This window comes from Balaenoptera acutorostrata, chromosome X, assembly GCF_949987535.1.
Source record: "Balaenoptera acutorostrata chromosome X, mBalAcu1.1, whole genome shotgun sequence".
Taxonomy (NCBI): domain Eukaryota; kingdom Metazoa; phylum Chordata; class Mammalia; order Artiodactyla; family Balaenopteridae; genus Balaenoptera; species Balaenoptera acutorostrata.
In genome coordinates, this window is record NC_080085.1 from 11310215 (window position 1) to 11337034 (window position 26820).

Below are 26820 nucleotides of genomic sequence, written 5' to 3' on the forward strand. Positions count from 1 at the left end.
GCTCATTTCTAAAATTCAGACAAAGAACAAGTATATTGTCCAGAGTCACACATTCTCCAGCAGGACTAGAGCCTAACCCCGTGCTCCAGCATGGAACACACTGGAATCTTGCTGAGGGCCATAATCAGCTCCAGATTCTTCACCGTGCTCTGGATACACTGTGCTTTACACGTATTGTGAATATGGTTTAGAGGCCAAGTTCAGCAGGGTGAAGCAGCTAAAAGTGGGGAGTTCAGGAGTCAGAACATCTGGGTTTGACCCTCACTTCCACCACTGAGAGCAAACTTAAGTTGGTTAATTTCTCTGTGCTTCAGTTTCCTCATCTGTGAAATGGAAATAATATTCCTTCACCACTTTCCTGAAATCCCCAAAGCTCTGGAAACTGGAAGTTGTGTTACGTTTTGTTTTTAAATAATTTGTTTGGCAGCCAAACCTGACTTGACTATAAGGATTTGATGACAAAACCTGACGTGAATGGAATTGGGGATATTTATGGTCTTTACTTATCCCACTTAGAATATTCTTCCATTTTACTGCAACAACTGGCTTTGATGGCAGGCTGCTGCCCCAGCCCACTGGAACAAGTTCCACAATATGCTGTTCTACTTTTCAAAAGTACAATGTCTGAATTCTGAAACACACCTGACCTAAGAGTTTTGGAAAACAGGTTGTATACCTATAATAGCTACTTCATAGGTGTGTCATAGGTTGATTGCTAAAGAAATTAATATTTGTAAAGCAATTAGAGAAGTATGTGGCCCATAGTAAACCTTATATCAGTGTTTGATAAATAAACATTTCATGTTACAGTTAACCCTAAAAATGAAGTGAAAGAGAAACTATTTTGTGTCAGAAGTTTGATGAATTTGGGGGCCTCCATCAAAGCTGGGTTGCTGCCATAGCTTTTCTGTTATAAAGAAATTACATCAGGGAGACAGAAAAACCCCTTTGGATTAGCACTCCAATCCTCTCCCTGCTCAGAACTAACCTCTGTTCTGAAGCTGGCGTGTGTGAATCTTTTTGAAGAGAGTTTCTCAATTTGAGTACATATGTATGCATCCATGGTATGTACTATTTTAGAACAAAGGATGATCCAGCCCCGAATGTCACCAACGCTGAGGCCGACAAAGCCTGCCCTCACCTCTCTCTCCACTGTGCACATACTGCAACTACAACCATCGCACACCTGTCTGCCCCTCCCAGGCTGCCACTGCCCCGAGGGAAGAGGCCATGGTCCAGCTAACTGGGATGGAAAGGACTAAACACCTGCTGTGTAAATGGGTCCCTCCTATCACAAATGATCACAAATGAGACATCAGAGAAGAAGGACAGGTGGGACTCAGGTGTCAAGAGCCAGTCCGTCCATTCCAATTGCTGACAGGGAGACATGTCTCCATATCTGGAAGAAGTTCCATAGCTGGCACTCTTTGGCAATTTTTAAAGACAGGGAATAGGACTTCCCTGGTGGCACAGTGGATAAGACTCTGTGCTCCCAATGCAGGGCGCCCAGGTTCGATCCCTGGTCAGGGAACTAGATCCTGCATGCATGCTGCAACTAAGAGTTCGCAGGCCACAACTAAGGAGCCCACATGCCGCAACTAAGGAGCCCACACGCCACAACTCAGGAGCTGGCGAGCTACAACTAAGGAGCCCTCGAACCACAACTAAGGAGCCCACGAGCCGCAACGAAGACCCAGAGCAACCAAAAAAAAAAATTAAAGACAGCTAATAAATAAGTGTCAACACTGACTGAGTATATACCGTGTGGCCAGCGCTATGCGTTTTCCAGGCACTAACTCTAGGTGGTCCGCACAAGGACCCCATGTGGGGGAATCATGAATACCCACCTCAAGAGTGAGGAACACCAAGCACTGGGAGGTGGAAGTAACTAGCCAGCAGGGGTGGGACCAGCCTGGTGGTTTCTCTGGGGGAAGGTAGGAGAGTCCTTTGTAAAGAGAAACACTTCACTCGCAAATAGCTAAGAACCTGCTGCAATTATAGACTTTGGTTTGTATATGTGCCTCAGTCACGTTAATTTTCTATTTAGGCGTACGGGTTTCAAATAAAAAAAGAGAACTGGTAAAGATTTGAAATTTTGGTCACGTGTCACCTCAGGGGAAGTTAATTGTGATTTTTGTCTGCAATACCCAAGCACAAACTGCAACTCCAGTAATAAAACGGGAACTTGGAAAAATAAGCACCCAGGGCTGATGAAAGTAATGCATTTGTCTCAGGGCAGGGGCTGAAATGTGCAGCTAAGTGTTCCGAGGGAGAAGCATGTTAATACTACATCTTTTCAGCAACCTTTGATGGACGTGGTAAGATTCTCAGGTCAGCGCGGCTCACCCCGGCAACGCACTGTAATAACTTATTTAAAAGGCAGCTGGCTTTTACAAATGGACTGTCTCGTCCCTTTTTAGGTTTTCGTTCTCAGAAATGTATTCTTTTATCAAAACAATATTCGCTCCCTGTAGTAAGAGCTCAATTATACCTTTTCTACAACAGAGGAGACTGCAGAGGTGAGCAGGTTTGGGAACTACCGTCCTTGGCTCTCAATTCTGGATGACATTCAAGCTCTGTAGAGACAAGCAGATAACCAGAAGGACATCAGACAGGGATTCTCATTCCTTTAGAGCAGGAGTTGGCAAGCTACCACCCACAGGCCAAACCTGGCCTGCGGCCTGTTTTTATAAATAAAGTTTTATTGGCATGCAGCCACGCCCGGTTGTTTACTTACCATCTCTGGCTGCTTTCCTGCTGCAAGGGCAGAACAGAGGAGTCAGGACACATAACCGCCTGGCCTGAAAGCCAAAACTAGGAACTCTCAGGCCGTTGACAGAACAGGCACGCCGAGCTCTGTGCTGGAGAAGCGGTATTCGTCCGGCGGGCTTGCATCCTCTTCTGCGGGGCTAAAGGACTTGGAGTGGGAGAAGACACCTGACTCACTGAAGGCCTTTGCCTAGTTTGGTTTGGTTAAAGATACAAGAAAACAGAAACGCAACAACTAGGCAGTATCTCCAAGCGAGAACTTTAATGAACTGGTCGCTCTTACTGACATTAAAAACCAGTAGGATGTATATGAAATTCTCATTTTATCTCAAGAGAAGATCTCTCATGTTGGCAGCAGGACAGTCCTGCCCACCTCCAGGTGGCTGACATTACCCCCGCCCCCAGGGGACTTTGGTGAACGTGCTCATTAGTCAGCCTTATCCAGAGAAGAGCCACGGGAGAGGGGGAGAGGGGGACAGGGGGAGAGGGGGACAGGGGGAGAGGGGGAGAGGGGGAGAGGGGGACGGGGGAGAGGGGGAGAGGGGGACAGGGGGAGAGGGTTACAGGGGGAGAGGGGGACAGGGGGACGGGGGGAGAGGGGGAGCGCGAGAGGAAGGGGCGCGGCTCAGAACTTGAGCGGTATGACTGGCCAGTACTTCGGACGCTTGCGGTCGCAGTGCTTGTCGAAGCTGAGCTGCACGGCCGCCTCCATGGCCTGGATCTTGGCGGCGCTGGGCCCGTACAGGTGCCGCATCTCGACCCGGCGCCGCTCGCCGGGCCGCTCAGCCGGGGGCAGCGCGGAGCGGCGGCGCCTGTCGCGGTACAGGTCGTGGTCCGCGTTCACGTAGTCTTCCAGGCGCGCCGCGTCCAGCTGCTGCTGTCGCCCTGGGAAGCAAGCGACACGCGCGCCGGAGACGCCGTGAGCCGGGTGATCTCGCCTGGCCCCCGGCCCCCTCCGCCCTCCCCCTCTAAGTGCCCCACGCCCGCCCTGCCGGCTGGGAGGTTCTCGGACTCTAAGGCGTGACCTGCGCCGGATTATCGTTATCTCCTTAGTTAGGAGGCGCATCCCTCACTCACTTATCAGAGGGCTACAGGCAAATAGAAGTGGCAGCAAGCCACCAGGAAACGTGTCAGCCCAAGTTATCCAACCTCTGCAACGGGCCCTGAAAACAGAGGAGAGAAATGCAACCACGTGGGTCTCCCTCTTCGTCTACACCGCTGCCCACAAGCTGCCCAGCGAGGCATGGCTGGTGGCGCTCACGTGGCTTCAAACACTGCACCGGGCCGGCTGGGAAAGGAAACGCTTCCCGGAAAGTCCAGTGTTGCAAGAAGTAGTACCTGCGACCACAAATGAGATGGTGGGGAAAAAAGTGACCTCTTTGGAAGAGGTATGGGTTTGAGGTCATCTGGAAAAGGGCAAGGCTAGCAGCTAGAGAACTCCACCACGCTCAGGACCCCTGCGTGCATCCCAAACGCAAATCACACCACACAAGGAAAGGTTAACCGATTCAACCCTTGTCGAAGGTGAAACGGCCAAGAAAGGATAATTCTGCGGATGGCAGGGAGGCCTTGGCCACCTCATCTTGCTGCTGTGTTGCCCGCAGCAGCCGGCCCCCTTCCTCACCGAGGGATGGGACCTGCCCCTTCACCTCCCAGGTCAGCTTAGGCTAAACTTCAGGTGGGACGGTTATATGCTCTAATCCTACGAATTGAAATGGATTCTTGTAAAGCAAGACAGATTTACTCAGGTTATTCTCCCCTCTCGATTTTTACTGTAACAAGTCCTAGTATCGTAACTTGTATTCTTACGTAAATAGAAACAACATAAAAATGTCAACAAAACATAAGGTCAAATTTAGCCAACTGACAGATTTTTGTGACTGTCAAGAACAGAGAAACTGGTAGCAGAACGCACACATCTGTAGCCACCGCTAGCAAGAGGAATACTAAGGAGTGAAGATGGTTGTAGGGGAATAAAACAATGATATAAATCATTCTTTCCTTCGTTAAAAAAAAAAAGTAGCCGAGTGAAAGCTGAGTATGGAAGGGAACACAACAGTGAGCAAATCAAGTGAACGGCAAGATATTTACATGGCTACGCTATTTATGTGGCTAGGCCTAGACACTCACAAATCCCGTTCTTTATAAATCGCACCTTGGAGCTGGAGGGAAGGAGTTTTACACACTTGGAAGCATTATTAAAAATGCATGTGACCATTTGTCTCTTAGCACATCTGCAGTTTATTTTTAATTTTTTAAATTTTTTTCCCCCTGGAGTCAGTGCCACCATCTTCTCCCTACACTTGGTGATGCTGCTCCCCCGCAAACAGAGAAAAGAACGCCGGACATGAAGATAAAAGGTTCCAGCTCTGCATCAAGCTTTGCTGCTTACAATTTTAGAAAAGGCACTTTGCCTCACTAGATTTGGAGTTTCTCATTTGTAAAATCAGGAGGTTGGGACTGACCCCCACCGTCACTTCTGCAGTTTGTTTTTATACAAGGAAGTACTATGGGAATAAGCCAAATGACTGTCAAGCAAAAGAAATGCAATGTAACTGTTACCTTATCCACGAAAAAGACAGAATTGACCTACTGTGAAAGGCAGAACTAAACCAAAATATTGGCCTGATATGCAAGTGAATGGGAGGTCAACAAGCATTTGTTTCTCATTTTTGGTCTTTCTGGCAAATCCGAAACTTCCGGATTTAAGATGTTCAATTCTCATGGGTGTCTGAATTCTACCACCTCCTCCCCTGGGACTACTCTTCCAAAGGCTTGGCATCTCCACCCGAGCCAGGGACAGAACGGCCCCTCTGCCACCTGTGACATGTTACCAATCCTCGGCCCTGAGGAGACGATCCCACGTGATCCCTCAGAGCCTCTGCATGTAGACAACAGAGCCTCCCAGACCACGGGCCTTTCACTCTCGAATTTGTCCCAAGACTATCATCGTTCTCACTGACAGATTTAGTGACACAACAGATGTTCAACTTCCTGTCGAAATCAGTCTCTCAGTTTAAAAGTTTTAATAAACACTGGAATCTTTGCTATCTTAGTAAGTGTTGCTCTCTGCCGTTAGGATATGTGAATTTAACCTTTTTACTTTTGCATCTTTATTTTTCTTTTCCTTATAACTTAACATGGTTATAATGATGCTTCTTTCTGCTGCCCTTCTGACAAAAACTATCTTGCAGACGTTAAATCGGCCTAACAATTTATACGCCAAGAGCCCTTTCCTCTTATTGACAGCTGTGGATGAAACGCTACGTGACGCCAAAGCAACCCCAGCTGGCCGGCCATCAGTCCGTCAGTGAAGCCTGTGCTGTTTCCCGAGTCTGCACTCAGCATGTGCTCATCACAGCAACCATCACAGGGTTTTAGTTCTTAATAGACTTTATACGGTGTAAGCATAAAAGAATAAAAGACACGGCCCTCTGCTCTCGGTTCTCTATTTTTATCTCCTTCCCATCCAGGTTTCCTCATGAAAATTTAAGGCCCAACCCTGGTCCCCTCCCAGTCTCACAAGAAGTGTGGAGGTTTCCTGGTTTCCTGCACGGCGGGTAGCTGCCCACAAACGTAGATCGGAGGGCCGGGAAGCGGGTCCCCTGGCACCAGCGGCCCACCTGCGGAAGTCCACTACGGGGGAGGGCACTGTGGCCTTTACTCACCCTGTCTCCCCAGCCCTGGGGGAGGCCGCAATGCCCGACCCAAAGCAGGTGCTCAGAGGTTGTCAAGAAAAAGCTCAGACAAAGGCCAGACATTTTTTGTAAACAGCTGTTCCTTCCAGATGCTACTGGAGAAAAATGACAACCAAGGGATAGAGAAAGAGATGCTGAACTCTCAAAAGGCGCTGGGTAGGGCCCCCTCCCGCAGGTCCTTGAGTCTCCATGGGGGAGAGGCTGGGGGAGGGGGAAGGAAGGGGCACCGCTGAGTTGGGGGTCTGATTTTGTTCCCTTACATTTGAGTTGCTTTCCCTCTACTTACTCACACACACAAAAAAAGTTCTAACATTAGACTATAAATTTGAAAACCAGTCAGCTTAAAACTAAATACCCTCAGACTAGCTGGGCGCTGGAGGCTACAGGTAGCACGTGAAAGTGCTTCAGTGTATACCGACCTAGGGGACCAAGCAAGTCTTAGGATGCAATACTCATTTGAGGGCATCCACTTATTCTAGGTTCTATTTATTGCTTCCTCCCTCCCAATGGAAGAAAGGATTCTCAATCACTGGCGGTTTTTCTTCCTGTCAAAACAAGGTGAGGGCTCAGCCAGCCAGATGGAAAGTCATCTGACTGAAGCAGAGAAGTCGAACAACACACTTCAGACATAACTGAACAGGGGCCTTGTCATGCAGAGGTCGGTCATTTTTCCCGAAAACAGCTGTGGGACTCAATGTTACCAAGCACTTTTTTCTTGTAGGATATTTGGCCAAGGCAATTTGTGTTAATACAAATCAGAGTATCTTTTTCAATTTCAGCTTTAAAACAGGGTTGTAGTGGGGTGAATAGCCTCCCCACAAATCTCCATCAACCCAGAACCTCAGAATGTGATCTTATTTGGAAATAGGGTCTTTGGGGATGTAATTAAGGATTGAGATGAGATGATTCTAGATTAGGGTGGGTCCTAAATCCAGTGAGAGTGTCCTTACGTGAGACAGAAAAGGAAACATACAGACACGGGGGGAAACCATATAAAGATGGCGGCAGAGATGGCAGCCTTGCTGCCACAAGCCAATGAAAGCCAGGAGCTGCCAGAAGCTGGAAGAGGCAGGCCCTAGAGCCCTTGGAAGGAAGCGTGGCCCTGCCGACAACTTGATTTTGGTCTTCTGGCCTGCAGAATTGTAAGAGAATAAATTTCTGTAGTTTTAAGCCACACGGTTTGTGGTAATTTGTTACAATAGTACAAGGAAACTAATTCAGGGGTTAACATGCATACAGAGTTAAAACAGGAAAAACAGTATTATACTACTAAGGAGAAACTCTACTGGACTCCATCTGTGTTCAGGGTATATAACCTTGATATTTTTTGCCTCAATCTATACATTTACATGGTGTTACCAATGTAGGCTTAAAGTCTATAAAGGAAAAAACAATCATGGGAAGTGACTTGGACTTCAGAGACCCTGACATAGCAGGAAAACATTCATTCAGTATTCCAAGATAATGAGCTCAAAGGCAGAACATTTTGGAGGACAAAGCACTAAGACAAATGAGTGTTAAAGAATGTGATTTCCCCCCATTTTTCTAGGATTAGCATGTCTGATTATATTCTCTGCTGTGTTGCCAGAATTAATGACCTCAGCACAACCGAGCGAAAGCACAGACTTGATTTATATCATGAATGCCTCATTTCTGGCTTGTCAGCAACACACCCAGAACACAGGTGCTTGCCAGCAGGGCTGGAGCCATTACTGATGGGCCTTCCATCCTCACCCCACGTCCCTCACTCCACGACAGATGTAATCCCCAAGTCCGTGCGTTTCCATCCCTCCCTTCCATTTTTCTATGGCCATTCACACGTATCTTCTCACGGACTGGTTTGATGCCCCGAACATCTGGACTAGATGAAACACACACATGGCGGAATTGTGCTCAATCAGCACGATTCCACACTTGAATCTCATTGACGAAACTAAGATAGCTCCCTAAACACTGGGCCACAGGTTTCGTTATATCTTCTAGGTTTTCTGTGGAGGGTGGAATGAGGGAGAGCGGGATGGGTTCCAGCAGACTGACGGAAGGCTCACTAGGAAGACGAGAGTCTAAACCTTCCTGCTCGGGTAGACACAACGTAAAGGAGCAGATGTCGCCCATCAAATGTCCGCAAAGTACACCTGGGCCCTTGGTAAGAACGGCACTTTGAGTGCTGGGTGGGGAGTGCACTTAGCCCTTTCTTTCCCCCTCATTCCGCACTGCCCCCATCCCTCAAAGCCTAGTGTGCACTCCGTTTCTCCACAACCATCCCGTGGAGCTCCTCTGACCACTGAGCCCACTGGCTCTTCCCCTCATTTGCAAGACTACCCATGGCCCACACCATAAATGGCTCTTGTAGGTATCATTTTAAACTTGATTTTGTCTTCTCTTCCCACATGGGTTTATGCTCTTTGAGAAAATGTCCCTGTTTGGGCCCGACATCTACCCCCAAAACACAGGTGACAACTATCTGACTGGCTCGTGCCGAGACAACAGTGGCAAGTGTTTGTTTCGGGGGGCCTGCTTCTCTATGGGGAATGAGAACTTTCACTCATTTTCCCTCTAAGTATTAGAACGAGGACCTCGCAGTCTCAACTGATGGTTATTTATGACTAAAAAATGATACCTTCCTTAACCTAACAATAAACATTTTTCCTAAGAAATAACCGACAACACAGCTGACCTTTTAAAACTTCACAACTGTCTACTTTCCCATAAGTAATGTTACCAGTGAAGTTTTAAATAACAGCAATATCTCGCTAGGAAACGATGACATATAATATAATCAAAAGCATGCCTGTTACCGCTGCACAAAAAAGAGTTCTTTGTTTACCCTACTTAATATTTTTTTGGTTTTTATTGCTGAAATATGTGAAATTAGAGACTGTCTGGAGGAACAGTAATCACAAACAAGAACACGCTGTCCAGTCTAAAGGATTTTATCCCAAGAAAATATTAAATAAGACTCAGATGATGATGAATTATAGAACGTATACATTCCTGTGGAGGTGAATAGTCCTGAAAAGCTAAATCTTTCAGGTTCAGCTACATTTTCCCTTGCTAGTAATATTTTATACAATCTGTGTTCTCTAAATGATTCATGTTCAGGGCTGAATTTGTCCTAAGCGAATAAGTAGCTTCTAGTGGCTCAAAGAGCAAAACAACTTCAACCGAGTGTTCACATGACTCAGGTCCCTCATCTCTTTATTCAAACATTTCCCAACTGTGTATGTAACTAAACCTCTGTGAGCATTTCTAGCGAAGGTAATGGATTGGAAAGCACCATGGGCATTCCAATTACTTATGTCTGAATGCCATCATTCATGACTGCTCCAAGGAACACGAATTGATCCTATATGCCACTGAAAGTGCTGGTGAAAAACCTAGCGCTGGTGAAGTGCTGCCCATTATTTTTGGTGGGGCAGCGTCAGGCCCTGGCAGCTGCTTCTCACAGAGACTGCATCTTTCGCAGGAAGATTAGATTCCGACACCAAAGCCTGTTCTCACCCTCGCCAGACAACTCTCATGTCTCCCGGGGACCTGATAAAGCTTTCAGGGCGGACTGCAGGACACAAGAGCATCAGAGATCCCAGCACAAGCAATTTTGAATTATGCTACAATTACACATTTTTAAAGCACAAAGTAGCGGAAGCTCAATGCGTTTAGTGCTGTTTTAAGGAAGGCGGAAGCAGGTTCATTTCCCCAGCCCGTGTAGGTTACTATATTGACTTATATCAAGCAAGAATGTCCTCGAAACAGAACTAAAAGTTGTGGTAATGACTACTTTGACAAAATTGTATCAGTGGCTCAATTCGACAGATATCAAAGCTTTTCATTCTTTTATGTTTTAAATATTCTAAATCAATTTAAGAGTTTGAAAAGTGCTGCCTAGGGCAGAAATATATGACTTCTTTTTTTTCGAAGTCAGAGAACACTTTATTAAAAATATGCAGAATCTCAATCAAGCACTCACTAATCAGCAACCAGAGATGATCATACTAAGTGAAGTAAGTCAGACAGAGAAAGACAAATACCATATGATATCCCTTATATGTGGAATCTAAAATATGACACAAATGAACTTATCTATGAAACAGAAACAGACTCACATAGAGAACAGACTTGTGGTTGCCAAGAGGGAGGGGAGGTGGGAGAGGGATGGAGTGGGAGTTTGGGATTAGCAGATGTAAGCTTTTATATATAGGATGGATAAACAACAAGGTCCTACTGTATAGCATAGGGAACTATATTCAATATCCTGTGATAAACCATAATGGAAAAGAATATGAAAAAGAATATATAAATGTACAACTGAGTCATTTTGCTATGCAGCAGTAATTGACATGACATTGTAAATCAACTATACTTCAATTAAAAAAATAACAATCAAGCACTAATCAAGACAGTATCGGAGTAAAACCGGTTTATGGTTAATAATCCATGTTAAAGGATGAATTATTAGCAACAAACCATAACAACTAACACTTCTTGGGCACTGACTTCCGTACAGAGCACTGTTGTATAACTTTTCTTATCTCAGTTAATCTTCATAGTTACCACCCCATTCATTAGAATCCCCATTTCACAGATGAGGAGACTGAGGCACAGGGTAGCGGTGCACAGGATAAGAACCTCCAGCTAGTAAGTGCTGGAGCGGGGCTGGAAGCCTGTGATTCCAGCGGTCCTGCCACAGCTACCCCTGTATAATTCTACTAACAATAATGTAAGTATTGGTGAGTAGGGATGGAGGTTGTAAGGGTTTCCATAAAATTCCCTCTTTTGTTGGTTTGCTATCTAGATCGCGGTAAAACAAACATGTACCAGATTTTCTTCACAGCAATGACAAGACCTGTGTGGTTCACTTATGTCCCACTCACAGACTGCATTTGGAAACAGAGAAAATTCTGACAGGGTGATTGTATTAGTTTCCTAGGGCTGCCGTCACAGAGTACCCGGAACTGCGTGCCTTAGAACAACAGAAACGTCTTGTCTCACAGCTGGGGAGGCCGGAAGTCTGAGATCAAGCTATCGGCAGGGCCGTGCCCGTCCAGAGGCGCTAGGGAAGGTCTGTTCCAGACCTTTCTCCCAGCTTCTGGCAGTTCTCGGCTTGTGGCAGCAGAACTCCAGTCCTCTCGTGCCGTTCTCCCTGGGTGCGGGTCTGTCTCTGTTTCCAAATTTTTCTCTTTTTATAAGGACACCAGTCATACTGGATCAGGGCCCACCCTAATCTCATTTTAACTTGTTACCTCTGTGAAGACCCTCTCTCCAAATAAGTCACATCCTGAGGTCTGGGTGGGGGTTAGGACTCCAACAAATCTTTTTTTAGGGGACACAATTCAACCTGTAACAGTGACGATAATAATAGGACTCGGAGCCCTGACGTAAACTAAGCAGATTTAGGGATGATATCAAACGAAACATGCAGTTCCTCAAGTTTATAAAATATTCAATGCCTACTTCACCTTGTAAAATGGCCCAAAGAACCATAGCAAGTTTAGCACTTCATGGGATAAGGTTTGAAGAGTTCTGATTTAAGGCTCATAATTAATACTGAAAGACTTCATTCATTCATTCAAAATAATATTAAGTGCCAGGCAAAACTTAGCAGGCAATTTTCATGACTTTTTCTTAACCTACCTAGAATTCTACCTGACAAAGGCAAGACGGAGAAACAGGGATGGTTCTTAACCAGACGTCTGTAACTGAACTGCTGACAAGTGAAGGACGCATTTCATTATTCTATTTTCACGTCACTCATCTCTATTTTTCATTGAATAACTGTCAGGTTTATTTTAAATTAGCAGGTCATTCAAAACGGCCTTTTAGGTGGCTGGGGTTTGCTCCCATCCTTAATTACAACTTCTATCATAAATGTGGCACTCTCTCTGGCAGGAAAAACATGTTCTTCTGCCTTTGGGTACGGACAACAGAAACAAGACCTGTCTCCATCATATTTTCTTTTTCAAAAGCTGTAACAAACAGCATTCCAACCACACGTGGACATGCTCCAATGCCAACTCTCCCTCATCTGTTACATACTTTTAAATTAGACTAACAGTTATTTCAAACGTATTTTGAAAAAAGGTAAAATTTATTTCCGAAGATCAAGGAAAGACATGCATTCTATGTGTAATAGAAAGTACTGTTTTAAAAATACTTGTTTGCATATACTTTCTAATATGCATCAAAGAAGTCAAAGGTTTAATCAAAAGAAGGGAAGTAAAACTGAATGAGTAGTGAAGAATCACAGGCAGACACTAAAGGGCCTGAGACTTTATACACAGCCCACCGCTCAGTTCCTGGCACCCAGTGGGGGAATCAATAAATGCTCGCCCATCATTAGGAAAACACAGATCAATCAAGATGTAAATGAAATGCACCCATCCCCAGGCTTCTATGTCTCCGTTTACTAGAAAATTCTAGGCAAAATATATAATTAGAACTCAATAAAAACAATATTGAGACAGCATGTTGTAATAGGGAGAAAAGCATTTGTATGTCTGTTAGAGACACTTAAAATGTAAATGGGCTGGTGAATCTTAACAGTAAGGAAAGCACAAAAAGCAGTTTTAGTTTTTTGTGGCAAGTTAGTAAGAAATTAAAAAAATAAAATTCCTGCTTTCCGACTGAAGATTGAAGACCATTATCATAATTCTCTAACCCCAGGAACAGACAGCCACGGCACAGGATCAAACCAGAGAGGGTAAATACCGGGCATTTTGTTATTCTTTTTAGGTTCACACTGGTGTCTACTCTGAAGGGAGCTTGAGATTTAAGACTTGGTAGCTCTGCAACACCAGGGCAGTCTCTGAGCTGTGTACCAGTGAGGTGGCAACAGCATTTTAGGAACCTAGTGGTCCTAAGCCCTGAGTCTGCGCTAGAGGAACGAGCACGGGAACTGGAGTCACACAGACCTTGCTTTGAATCCTAACGGCAAATTACTAGTTGATACCACAGAACAAGTCCATGAAGCTCCTGAAGGCTCACCTTCCTTATATGTGAAATGGGCTTAAAACCTTGAGGGACTGCTGTGTAGACTAGGGAATGCACACACACACACATGCATGCACACACCCCATCTGGTGTATTGTCTGAAATTCAGTAAATGGCAGAGGTACTATTAGGATAAGTTTTGTTCTAGAACTAAAAAAAAAAAAAGTCCTATATTAAAACAACCCTGGAAACCAATATAAATGAGGTACCACATGACCAGAGCTTTTCCAGGCTTAGGATTGGGTTTGAAATATTATCTGTACCCAAGGGAGGACTTAGAAGGTTATAAATGAGGGCCGGACGGGACTTCCCTGGTGGTCCAGTGGGTAAGACTCCATGCTCCCGAAGCAGGGGGCCTGGGTTCAATTCCTGGTTGGGGAACTAGATCCGGCATGCATGCCGCAACTGAGAAGCCCGCATGCCAGCGAGTGCTGAAATGAAGATCCTGCGTGCAACAAGTAAGAGCCAGGGCAGCCAAAATAAATAAATAAATAAAAATAAACGTGGGCAGGAGACAAGGCCAGAGGCGGGGCGGGGCAAGGCTGCGGAGCGAGGCGGGCTGCACTTACGGCGCTCCTCCTGGTGCCTCTCGGTCTGGGCGAAGTACTGGCGTAGCTCCTCCGTGATCTCCATGTTGCTCACATCGCATTCTATGCCGCCATCGTCGGACTCGCTCTCTTTCTCCTTCTCCTTCTCTGCGGACCAAGCTGGCTGTTCTCTGCCGCGTGGATGTGGTCCACGCCCGCCAGCGCGTGAATGACGGCGGTGGGAGTCCCGGGAGGCTGGGGGGCGCTTGTAGCAGGACTGAGGCCTTCTGCCCTTCTTAGCATAAGCGCTCTGGGGAAGGCCCATGGCAGAAAAGTACCACGGGGAGGTGCTGAAAGATTTCACGGCCTTCCTATAGGCATTCTGGTGGCTGCGCACCCACGCCATCGCTTGATGGTAATGTTGCCAGTATCTTGCGTAGACCGGATGAGAGGACCAAGACTCCAGAGCTTGCGCTGTTGCCGGCTACAAAACACAAAGAAATGTAGGCTAGACACCACGCAGTTCAGCCTCAAGAGAAACCTTCAAGCGTTCAATCAACTAACCGTGTGTTTACTGGGTATCTACTAAATATCTCCTCTCCACGAGGGTGCTACGGGGCCAAGGAGAATATAAGACGGGTCCACGCCCACGATGGGCGCCAGGCGTGTGCACACTTGCTCTGAAGTACATGCACATGAGGCACACACAGAACAATTAGTTTGAGGTTACAGCCCATTATAAAGTGGGGACAGAGGCTAATAATGATCATTTCTAGATGAGACGCAGGGGGCAGGAGGACCCGATGTCTATCATCTTGGCCCTTTCTACCCACTGTGATTAAATGACTAATTCCAAGTTAGAAACGCCTGCCAAGAACCACATGAACTGGTAAGCATGACGTTCTCTGGTCCCTCCCTCTCTGCCCCCTAAACATGTGCTGGCGACCCACTCCTCAGTGCCTGGGACAAAAGATGACGAGCAACACACCCGATGGTGCTCTACCTTTAGTTTTCTGATGTATTTCTTTGGTCTTCTCCATCATGCAATGAGACACCAAGACCTTAAGGACTAAAACTTACCTTTTTTCTCATCAGTTAAAAAAAAAAATCTTACCTCTGCTGCCATCTCTGATTGTGAAGGTCCAAACGAGCGCCGAAACTAGGAAAGAACAAGCACAGTGCAGACGTCTGGTCAGTCCAGGGCTGTGATATTCGTAGCTATTTTGCGGTTCGCAGAGCGGCTCCTCAGAGGCTGCTGTCTCCCCAGGACGGTGCCTGATCGTCACGCGACACACCACGACAGGACCGACACCTGGGCTAGTGGTCTGAAAAGGAGGGATCCCCTTAGGTGTGACTCAGTGGCTCAAAGGACACTGCATTTTTCAAGTATAGTACTTGTTTCCCTATTGAAAGTAAAGTCCACGAGAGTAACCACATAAATAGCTAGTCATATGTATGTAAAAAAATAATACACGGAACATGAACTAAAAATGTACAACTATTACTTTATTTACTAACCCATAGTTCATGCCAATGCCTATTTAAATTAACCCTGGAGGGCTTCCCTGGTGGCGCAGTGGTTAAGAATCCGTCTGCCAATGCAGGAGACACGGGTTCGAGCTCTGGTCTGGGAAGATCCCACATGCCGCGAAGCAACTAAGCCCATGTGCCACAACTACTGAGCCTGCGCTCTAGAGCCCGTGAGCCACAACTACTGAAGCCCATGTGCCACAACTACTGAAGCCCGCGTGCCTAGAGCCCGTGCTCCGCAACAAGAGAAGCCACCACAATGAGAAGCCCGCGCACCGCAACGAAGAGTCGGCCCCGCTCGCCGCAACTAGAGGAAGCCCGCGTGCAGCGGCGAAGACCCAATGCAGCCAAAAATTAAATAAATGAATAAATAAATTTATATATAAAAAAAAAGTTCATTAAAAAAAATAAATAAATTAACCCTGGATCTCCCAGAGGCCTGAGTAGAATAGAATACATCTTGCCAACTCACTGGAAATCTTTGTTGGGTCTTGCTGCAGGCCTGGGACTTGGAGAAGCCTCTCTAAATAAAACAACTCTCTCGGCTGGGTTGTACCCTGGGCTTTAAGCCCCCCAAATGCACCTTGCTTTGGTTTTGACTGCAAAAAGCATCTTTCAGCCAGCGTGTGACACTACAGTCTCCCTGCCTGCCCACGCTGCGTCTCTGCGGGAGGAGGAACTGGTCACCTGGGGACTCCACCAAGTGACCGCGTAGGATACCTTTGCCCAACAGCCTTGCTCTGCCAGGATTTACTCCCTTCCGTGCTATCTACCTCTTGTGATTTACTGATATGGCAGGAAATACCTCAAGGTAAAGTTTAATCTGCATCTGCACCTTTTACAACCTATTTAAAACACACTTCAATTTTTTCCCTTCTGTTCAAGGGTTCAGAGATGCTCAAGTGCCAGCCGACACCAGAATGTACTTCAAAAAAAAGTTAAACAAAAGCAATAGCCTAAAATGCATGAGAATTTAAGCAGCTATGAGACAAAACCCCTAACACAATGTGATGCTGAGCAAACAGGTACTTGGGTTTTGAAACTCTGGAAATCAGATACCGAAGGAGTCCTATTTTTCCTACTTTACTTAATCATAGGGTAGAATTTTAAAATCTCCAAGCCTTAAGAAATAAACTTGACTTATTTTGTAATCTCCACCAGATGTTTTGCTATGGTTAATGTGGAACACTGAGATGTTAAATTGACCCCATCTTTTAAGATTTAGCCTAAAGAGAAAGATTCACATTCTTTTTAAATATAATAAGCTTTCAAAGAGGGTATTTCCAAGAGGGCTGACATGGTCTTCCGTAAATTTTTCCTAAACACAGCCCACACTTCCTGTTCCCTGTTCTAAATTCACAAACACACACACATGCAGTGAATGTAAACTGGGGAAAAGCTAACAAGTACAGTGAAAATACAAGTGTAAATTATTGTTCACATCACTTTACAACTATAATTTAAAGGCTTAAAACATAAACAATTATCTGAAAATCTGGCTAACTGCTATGTGCTTTATAGGCTACCGAAGAAATGCATATAAAAACAGTCAATACTACTAAGGGGCTAACCACCTACAGAAGTAAAACCAACACAAAAGAAACTACAGTAGAGATCAGTATACACTTGAGTGCTAAAGTGTAAGGTGCAGCCTTTAAGTGGCTAATTCACTCCAGCCAGGTTTTATATGTCTACCACTGAAATCTGAACAGCTTTCTGAGTGCCTGAAGCACAAAATGACATTAAAGTGAACTCCATGTGTATTTTAATCAAATTTGTTTTAGAGATTAACAATTAGCATAGGAATTAAATTAAAAAAGCCTATGAGACATCTGCGCATCTTGGGGAAATTAAGAGTTTTGAATCCAGACTTCTATGCCTTATAAAATACGTACTTAGAACCAGATCAATGTAAATATTAATTATCTCGAACTGGGAGATCTGACAGCTTCAGATATGTAATAAATATTACTGTGATTGAACACTACTGCAGACCTCAGACAATCCTGTTTTTATTTATAATTGGGAAAATCCAGCCTGGCTTTAGAAGCAGTAGTACCAGTATTCTGAAAATACACAAGATGGCTTATGAGAGGCTCCCCTCTGCAGAGCTAGAAGTTAGGCATGCGTGGTAGAGTAAACAACTGTTTAAGAGGTTCAAGTGTAATTCAACGAGTTCCCCAGGCTGTTCAAATGCCAATGGCTGTGATTAAAAAGGGATGGGAATGCTAATTTGAGGAGTGGTTATTTACTTATGCCTTTGATTCAACAAATAATTTGATAGAAGGGCTGCCACGTTCCACTGCCTCAGAAATCACGACAGCCACTCTGGGCACTTTTGCAAGAAAGCAGCCAGGACTAGGAGCTGGGATGACCGAAGAAAGCCAGTCCCAGCATTTGGACCAGAAGCCGTTCAGATTCAGCGCAGGCTGCTGACTACCTATAAAGCATATCAACTCATCTGCCGAGATGCTGACCTCTTTTAAGACCCAGGCCATTAAGGAAAGATGAATTTACATTAATCATGGAACACAGGCACCTTTGTCATCGATTTTCTTCTGATTATGCTTTCCTCATTGCTTTGGCCGCTGCGACGCTTATAATCAAATCTGCTGCCATCTTCTAGCACGTTTAGAGTCCTCAGGCTGCTCATTTCACCCTTGGATTTATTATGTTCCCTCCCCAAATTCCAAAACCTATGTATCACATCCTTTTACATTTTAAGTGTCTTTAAGATTCCTAAAATCCTATAGATACTCAATTAAAAAGAGTATCGCTTATATGTGGAATCTAAAAAAAAAAAAAAGATATAAATGAACTTATATACAAAACAGAAAGAGATCCACAGACAGAAAACGAACTTAAGGTTACCAAAGGGGAAAGGTGGGGGAGGGATACACTAGGAGGTCGGGATTAACATATACACACGACTACATATAAAATAGGTAACCAACAAGGACCTACCGTATAGCACAGGGAACTCTACGCAATACTCTGTAATAACCTATATGGGAAATGAATCTGAAAAAGAATATATAACTGAATCATTTTGCTGTATACTTGAAACTAATACAACATTGTAAACCAACTATACTTCAATAAAAATAATAAATAAAATAAAATTTTCTTCAAGTTGAACAAAATATTCCTGAGAATGAATGACAAATTAATCAGTCTCTCTCAAATCAAATAAGAAAAAGTATAGAAAAACACATCTAAAGAAAGAGCAGCTTGCATAGAACTTTATTATTAGCTCGCTATTTCCAGTATTACTGTTGGTGTTTTATACCAGCAAATTTTTTTCTCTAAAGGGACAAATAGTAAATATTCTGGGCTTGTGTGTCACATATACTGTTACATAGCCATCCTCTTTTTTTTTTAATTAAAAAACAACCCTTTAAAAATGTAAACATCGTTCTTAGCCGTGGGCCATCGCCTGCCCACCCCTGCTTTACGTTAATCCATTACCAGGCTCCACAGACCCTGCCCTCAGCATGTTGAGCATACTAATTGTTCCTCGCTTTGCACCTGGAAATCAGTGGCGGAACTCTGAGATTCTCACCCGTCTTATAAGTTATTAGGCTCAGAATAAGACTAGTGGAAGCAAGAAAACTGTGATTATGACCAACAGCAATTTGGTGACCAGTTCCTAATACTGGGGACAAAAGAATCCTCTCTGTGACTAAATAAGCAAATCGGACCATTTCTTAAAGAGCTCCATAGACATTTAAAGACTTAATTAAGAAAAACAAAAAACAAAAAACAAAACCCCACCCTGACTCCTGCAAAACAGGACCAATCAACAGGGCTTAGAAAGCGTATGTAGTGCCGTGATTTCTGATGGAGATTCTACTAGCTGCCCCAGGCTAGGCAGTAACCCAACAAGGACGGGAAGCAGGAGAGAGTTCCGAGTGTTTATTCCCTGGAAGAAGGAATCCATATCCTTCCCGGCTGACCACATCAGTTAGCACCCAAGGGAAGGTGAGACCCTACTCTAAGAATGGGCCCTGTTAGCTTTTCAAAGCTGGGTTCCACAAAGGAGCTTAAGGACCTAATAAAAATGCCCGGGCTTCTGAAAAGCCAACATTAAAATAATTCTAGACACTACAGCAGTACTGTCACACACCACCACCAGCTCAAAGAAAAGAAAGCTTAAGGTAGCAGCAGATTGAGCTGCCCTTTCAATGGTTTTTAATTTTATCTTTCATTCCCCACCTCCCCAGAGTGTCTCCGACTCTTTTCTGGCACCTGGCTTCGTGTACTGCACAGCAACCTTTCTCCTAATGGGATGGTGGAGATGAAAGAAAAGAGAGGGTCAATGTCAGGGAAGGCCAGGATTCACGGCACTACCAACTGGGCAGCCCTCTCCAGGGAGGACAATGGCACGATAGTCACTGCCCAGCTGAGCCTGGGCGAGTACAGAGACCGAATTCATTGTCTGTCCTCAGCCACCAGAAGAGGAAGGAAAAAAACAGCGTTGAGGAAAAAAACAGCGTTGAGGTCATTCACGAAACACTGCTGAGGCCCACAGGCAAAAGGCAGTGCCTCTGAGTCTCGAATGATATATTTTTCCATATAGCCTTTCTTAAAAACTGCACTCATTCTTCAATGACTCTGCTTATCCTGGGAGACACATTTTTAAATGCATAAATATACATGAACAACAACAGACATGAGCTTTGTGGTTTTCAATGGATAAAATGTGACTATTTCCATTGAGTCATTAAACATTTCCACCAATAAGGAATGTGGCTTTGTTGAAAGGTAGTGACATTGTACAATTTTTTTTTTTTTTTTTTTTTGGCCGAGCTGCACAGCTTGTGGGATCTTAGTTCCCCGACCAGGGATTGAACCTGTGCCCCGGGCAGTGGAAGCACGGAGTCCTAACCATTCGACCACCAAGGAATTCCTTGCACAAATTCTTTTTACTGCCTATTTAGATTCTTATAAATATAGGATCTAGGAGGCATCATAGCAACCAGATAAATAAAACACAAATTCCCTTCGAAATGATAATGTATCCTCTGTAACTGGATTTTCCTCTCTATCCTCCTTTTCCACTAGAATTCTGAAAATTAAATACATGAAAACTCATCGGCTTTGATTTTTGCATAGAAACACATTCAACGTTGGTCATTAAATAAGATACACAGCTTTCCCATAAGGCTCTCCCTAATTTGGTTCTCTGAGCCAACCGGAGAATTGGAGGGATCTAATTAGGCCTTCAGTATACACAGTTTCAAGGTAGAAGGAACGGGGTCTGCTGGAGATGGCTCAAAATAAATGACGGTATGGTGAGAAATCTGAATTACATACATTGAGTCATACGCAGTTCTACGGAATCTCGGTATATGCAGTAATAACCCTATCAGAGAAGATGTCTCCCAATAAACGCACACACTGGTAGGAACTTCCTCAACTAAGACAAATGAGAAAATGCGGTTTTTTGGAGAGCACTGCTTCTTGCCGGCACCCCCAGCTTCGATCTGAGGCTGGCAAGTTCATCTGGCTTGCTGCCCTCAGGGGCTCCCTCCTGTGGCTTGGCGTGGTCCCGGCTTAGTGATTTGGACATCAGAGATGGCTCAAGTCTGAACGGCCTTTTCCCACCCTCAGCAGTCCAAGCTCCATCTTTCCTCCAGACACAGGCCTCCTACAAGCGCACAAGCTACTGTGTTTAGAAGGCCTGCCTCGAGAGATTAACCAAGATGGCGGAGTAGAAGGACGTGCTCTCACTCCCTCTTGCGAGAGCACCAGAATCACAACTGGCTGCTGGACAATCATTGACAGGAAGACCCTGGACTTCACCAAGGAGGACACCCCACGTCCAAGGACAGAGGAGAAGCCACAGTGAGACGGTAGGAGGGGCGCAATCAGAGTAAAATCAAATCCCATAACTGCTGGGTGGGTGACTCACAGACTGGCAAACACTTATACCACAGAAGTCCACCCACTGGAGTGAAGGTTCTGAGCCCCACCTCAGGCTTCCCAACCTGGGGGTCCGGCAAAGGGAGGAGGAATTCCTAGAGAATCAGACTTTGAAGTCTAGTGGGAATTGATTGCAGGACTGTGACAGGACTGGGGGAAACAGAGACCCCACTCTTGGAGGGCACACACAAAGTAATGTGTGCATCGGGACCCAGGGGAAGGAGCAGTGACCCTGGGGGAGACTGAACCAGACGTACCTGCTGGTGTTGGGGGGTCTCCTGCAGAGGCGAGTGGTGGCTCTGTTTCACCGTGGGGATAAGGACACTGGCAGCAGAGGTCCTGGGAAGTTCTCCTTGGTGTGAGCCCTCCCAGAGTCGGCCATTAACCCCACCAAAGAGCACGGGTAGGCTCCAGTGTTGGGTTGCCTCAGGCAAAACAACCAACAGGGAGGGAACCCAGCCCCACCCATCAACAGTCAAGTGGATTAAGGTTTTACTGGGCTCTGATCGCCACAGCAACAGGGAGGGAACCCAGCCCCACCCATCAACAGTCAAGTGGATTAAGGTTTTACTGAGCTCTGACCGCCACAGCAACAGTCAGCTCTACCCACCACCAGAGCCTCCCATCAAGCCTCTTAGATAGCCTCAACCACCAGAGGGCAGACAACAGAAGCAAGAAAAACTACAATCCTGCAGCCTGTGGACCAAAAACCACAGTTACAGAAAGACAGAGAAGATGAAAAGGCAGAGGGCTATGTACCAGATGAAGGAACAAGAAAAAACCCCAGAAAAACAACTAAATGAAGTGGAGATAGGCAACCTTCCAGAAAAAGAATTCAGAATAATGATAGTGAAGATGATCCAGGACCTCGGAATAAGAATGGAGGCAAAGATTGAGAAGATGCAAGAAATGATTAACAAAGACCTAGAAGAATTAAAGAACAAACAAACAGAGATGACCAATACAATAACTGAAATGAAAACTACACTAGAAGGAATCAATAGCAGAATAACTGAGGCAGAAGAACGGATAAGTGACCTGGAAGACAGAATGGTGGAATTCACTGCTGCGGAACAGACTAAAGAAAAAAGAATAAAAAGAAATGAAGACAGCCTAAGAGACCTCTGGGACAACATTAAACGCAACAACATTCGCATTATAGGGGTCCCAGAAGGAGAAGAGAGAGAGAAAGGACCAGAGAAAATATTTGAAGAGATTATAATAGAAGGCCTGCCTCTGTCCGCCTATAACAGTTAAAACTGATGGGTGAGGGAGCCTCAAACCTGAGTTTCATTTCCCTTTCATTCTCTCGACCCCAAGCCCCAATTTACTCTTCTGGCTGTTGCAATAAGAAGCAATGTCACAATGAAGGCACAGCATGGGGAAGGAGGAAGGCTGAAAGGATGTAGTTAACAATTCTTCTTTTTCATACAAACCATATTCTACCCACAGAATGGCACTGTTTCATTTGTCAGCAAGGGTGATGGATTTGGGAATGGATTTATTTGCAAGTTCACCAAATCCCCACGTGACTAACATAAGAATCAGAAGTGAAATATGAGGACAGCCCCAAAACAAGGTTACCCCCGACTCTTGAACACAACAGGCAATGTGAAAGCTGAAAATTGGGGTAACCGACAAGGACAGAATACAACGCAAAAGAGGAAACAGATAAGCTCCCTTCACTGCAAGTATATTCTTCAAACAGCAAAACCTAGTGTGACCATGAAGGAATAAGGGTTGGCCAGGTAGGTAATACAAGTTAAGAGCATAAACCACGACTGGTTTAAAGTGGTTAAAGTCACCATCGGATGTCAGGAGCCTTATTTCAAGTTTTCCTTCCATAAATACATACAGGGTAATTCCACATTAATCTCTCTTTTCTGAATTTAAACGGCACTCACTATGCCCCTCTCATTTGGGCATTTAATCAATTACTTGTAGGCCTGGATTCTGCCACCTGTTCCTTTTAAATTTCCTTTTTTCCTTCCAGCATACAAAAATCATAGCTAATATTTCCTGCCCTTGGATGCTGTTGGGATCGCCATTTCCTGTTACACTCTCCTCCAACCTCTACCCTCCCTAAAATCATTGAGTAGCTAGTAACTCAAATAACTCTGGCTATAAAGCTCCAAATCTTTTCGGAAAGTAGATATCTAAATACATTAATATGTTTTCAAAGATATTTTCAAATCATCTGACCTTTGATCAACAAGTTATGCTCTTTTTTCACCTGTTCACTTTTTTACACTGTTCTATAGCTGGATTTCCTATTGTAGAGAAGTACAGACGTCCCTCGGTGTTCGTGGGGAATTGGCTGCAGGACCTCCCCCCGCAAGAGACCAAAATCCGCGGATGCTCAAGTCCATTATATAAAATGGCGTGGTAGAGTCGGCCCTACGTATCCGCGAATGCGGAAGGAAGTTTCAAGAGTTCCGCACCTATTTTGTGAATTCTCCAACCTCTGCTCTATGCTTATTTGTTCAGTTTTCCTCCCTATCCTGCTCATTTCACCCTATCCTTACATGTTGCACCCTAAAAACCAAAATAATCCTTCACCCTCTGTAAAACACTTTTAGAATGAAAATTCTCTCTGGAGCTTTAGTTTATATACTTTCCCAGCACAGCAACGAATACTCAGAGGAGATCTGTACACCTTACTGTGAACTTGCCTTCAGTTATGCCGATCCAAAGTTACTAGGTAACAGTCTTGGAAAATATACGGTTTCTGTTCACATTGCCATCCCAAAGGAGCTGTTACTCCTATAAACTATATTTGTAAAAACTGTACGTGTAAAGGTTACCCCCACCCCATAATTCATGGGAACTCTGAGAGTAAGTAACTCCAGAAATGTTATTTGTGTTATTAATCTTCAGTCTAAACTTTCAAGTAATGTTATTCTGACTTAAGGTGCAAAACAGCTGAATACAGAATCTAGCCTGTGAAACAACTTTAAAAATCATTCCTGAAAAAAATAAAATTATTCAGAACCATCTGGTCTGTACTAAGGGACTCTCAGGATTTCAGAGCTAAAAGGTACTTCGTTGGCCACTGGTGCAACTTCACTTAACTACTGAGGAAGAACAGAGGGAAAAGACATTCTCCACCTTCACAGGTAAGGCGCAGAGAAGACCGCAGGTGCCAAATGTTCTCCAGGTAACTACCATCAAAACCTCTGACCTCCCACAGAGGTCAACGTGCGAGGGAAAAGAGAGGGAAAAAACCCCCCAATTTTTGAATAGACGGGCCAATATCCTAGCCTTCCCTCTAAGGATGAGGCTGACCTGGGTGATCTGTTCTGATTCTGGGCTGGACGGGCAAAGCCCGAATTCACCTTCCACACCTAGCTTGCCATGGTGTTACCTGGCACATCAGAATCGCAACGGGGAGCTTTCATAAAAATACCGATGCCGGGGCCCCACTTCTAGAAATTCGAATTTAACTGGTCTGGCATGGAGGCCCGGGCATTTAAAAGCCATCCAGTGATTCTGGCGCACGGCAGAGCCGAGGGGCTCTGGAACCAGTTCCCTCTCACAATTAGAGGGATGCTGATAATTACGACGATAACGTGACAGCCAAGCCCTCTGCTCTCCCGGCCTCAGAGAAAGTCAGGCTCAGGGGCCGCCAGGGGCCTCCTTCACTCCCCAAATGAAACCCAGCCCTCCCCGGAGTCACCTCGAGGGCGCGTAGCTTGCGAATCCTGGGCGGTGGGCGAGCAGGGACCTATTTCCGGTGGGAAACAGGAGACGCGGTGCGTGGGAGAGGCTGTTGCCGGGGCGACTAGGCGTGAGCGGCCGGTGCGGGTCACGTGGCCATGACGTGCGTGAAGGAAGTCCAGCCACCCCGCGGTTGACGTCACGTCCTCGCCGCGTTCCGCACCACGCAGGGGGAGTGGCGCGCAATGGGGGCTCCGCCTCTCGGGGCGGAGCGTGGGGACGGCCGGTGCAGGGTGTAGTGACCGGGTCGCGGCACTGGGGTGGGGGCAGTCCTGTGCCTCGGGGTCGGGCGGTGGTCGGGAAGACGACGGTCGTTTCTGCACGGCTTCCGCCTCCGCTACAGTTCCTTGGCATTTAACTCTTCGCTCTGAACGTTCTCACTTCCGTTCCCTTGTGTTTAGTTAGCCTTTGCTTTTTTTAAAAACTAAAACGGAGGGCGGTCGTGGCCCAGGCTTTGAAAATAGTCACCCAGATCTGAGTTTGAGTGCGATTCTAGCGCTTAGTTTATTAACCTCCCTAAGCCTCGGGTTCTCGCCCCGAAGAGGTGAGAAATACCTGGTGCACAGGGCCTGGTGCGTGATAGCTGACAACAGTTGGTGCCTATTAACATTTTTTTAATCATCACAATCATTATCAGCAATACCTGTTCTGTTAGCATCGCAGAGGATCAATAATAACCAAGCATAAATCACTCAAAGCCTAAGTGGCATAATCCTTTCTGGGGTAATTTGGCAAATTGCGCCAAGAGCCCTAAAAGGGGGCATATTTCTGTACTAGAATGTTCACTTCCGAGAATTTATTCCAAGGAAAAACAGACGTAAACTGGATGCTCATCGAAGAATTATTTCAAAAAGTGGAAAGTGGAAACAACTTAAATGCCTAATAAGAGTAAATGGCTAACTCAATTAGACTTTATCAATGGTGTGAACATTATTGCCATGTTATTCCTATACTCCAGAAGAATCAAATACTGTAGAAGAATATTAACAAATTAGTACTGGATGCCTACCGTGTGTCAAGTATTATTCCAAATTTGCATTATCCATTGCAGCCACTTGCCATACATGGCTGTTGAGAGCTTGAGATGTAGTCTGAACTGAGGTGGGCTGGAAGGGTAAATTACACAGTGGCTATTGCAGAATTCGTTTGAAAAAATGAATGTGAGATACCTCATTTTAAAATAGTAACAACATGTTAGGGAAGGACTGTTTAGGGTAAGTAAAATATAAGATTAAAATTAATTTCATCTTTATCTTTTTACTTTATTAATGTGGCTACCAGAACATTCAGCTTTCTATATGGGGCATGCAATATATAATTATATATGTCTATTGGACAGCGGTATTCCATTTACTGGATATATGGTGGTAAACAAGACAGTTTTTGACCTCCTAAAATGAGCACCACTGAGTAGAGTGAAGACAGTAAATAACATCATTGTACACCATGGTAAGCTCTTTGCAGAAAATATAGCAGGGTAAGGGCCAGAAAGTGTGTTTATATTGAGGGTGGTTATTTTAGACAAGATTCGGCCTCCAGAAAGTGGATGTGGGAGGAACTAAGACATTTGTGGAAAGAAAGGTGGGGGGATAGCAGGGGTGTGGTGTCTTCTAGGAGAAGTCAGGGATGGATTGCGGCTGATAAATCAATTGGGTCCTGGTGGAGTC

The 26820-nt window shown here is 45.1% G+C and overlaps 1 protein-coding gene across 1 annotated transcript; it reads right to left on the reverse strand.

The window, feature by feature from the left end:
• Positions 1-3357: 3357 nt before the first annotated feature.
• Positions 3358-25248, reverse strand: GEMIN8 (gem nuclear organelle associated protein 8). Its single transcript, XM_057538677.1, has 5 exons — positions 25113-25248; positions 18476-18532; positions 15096-15306; positions 14024-14465; positions 3358-3654 (listed from the first exon to the last, which is right to left on the reverse strand). Exons 3-5 carry the CDS (start codon positions 15105-15107, stop codon positions 3395-3397), a joined length of 714 nt encoding a protein of 237 aa, XP_057394660.1. The 5' UTR covers positions 15108-15306; positions 18476-18532; positions 25113-25248; the 3' UTR covers positions 3358-3394.
• Between the last annotated feature and the right edge of the window lie 1572 nt (positions 25249-26820).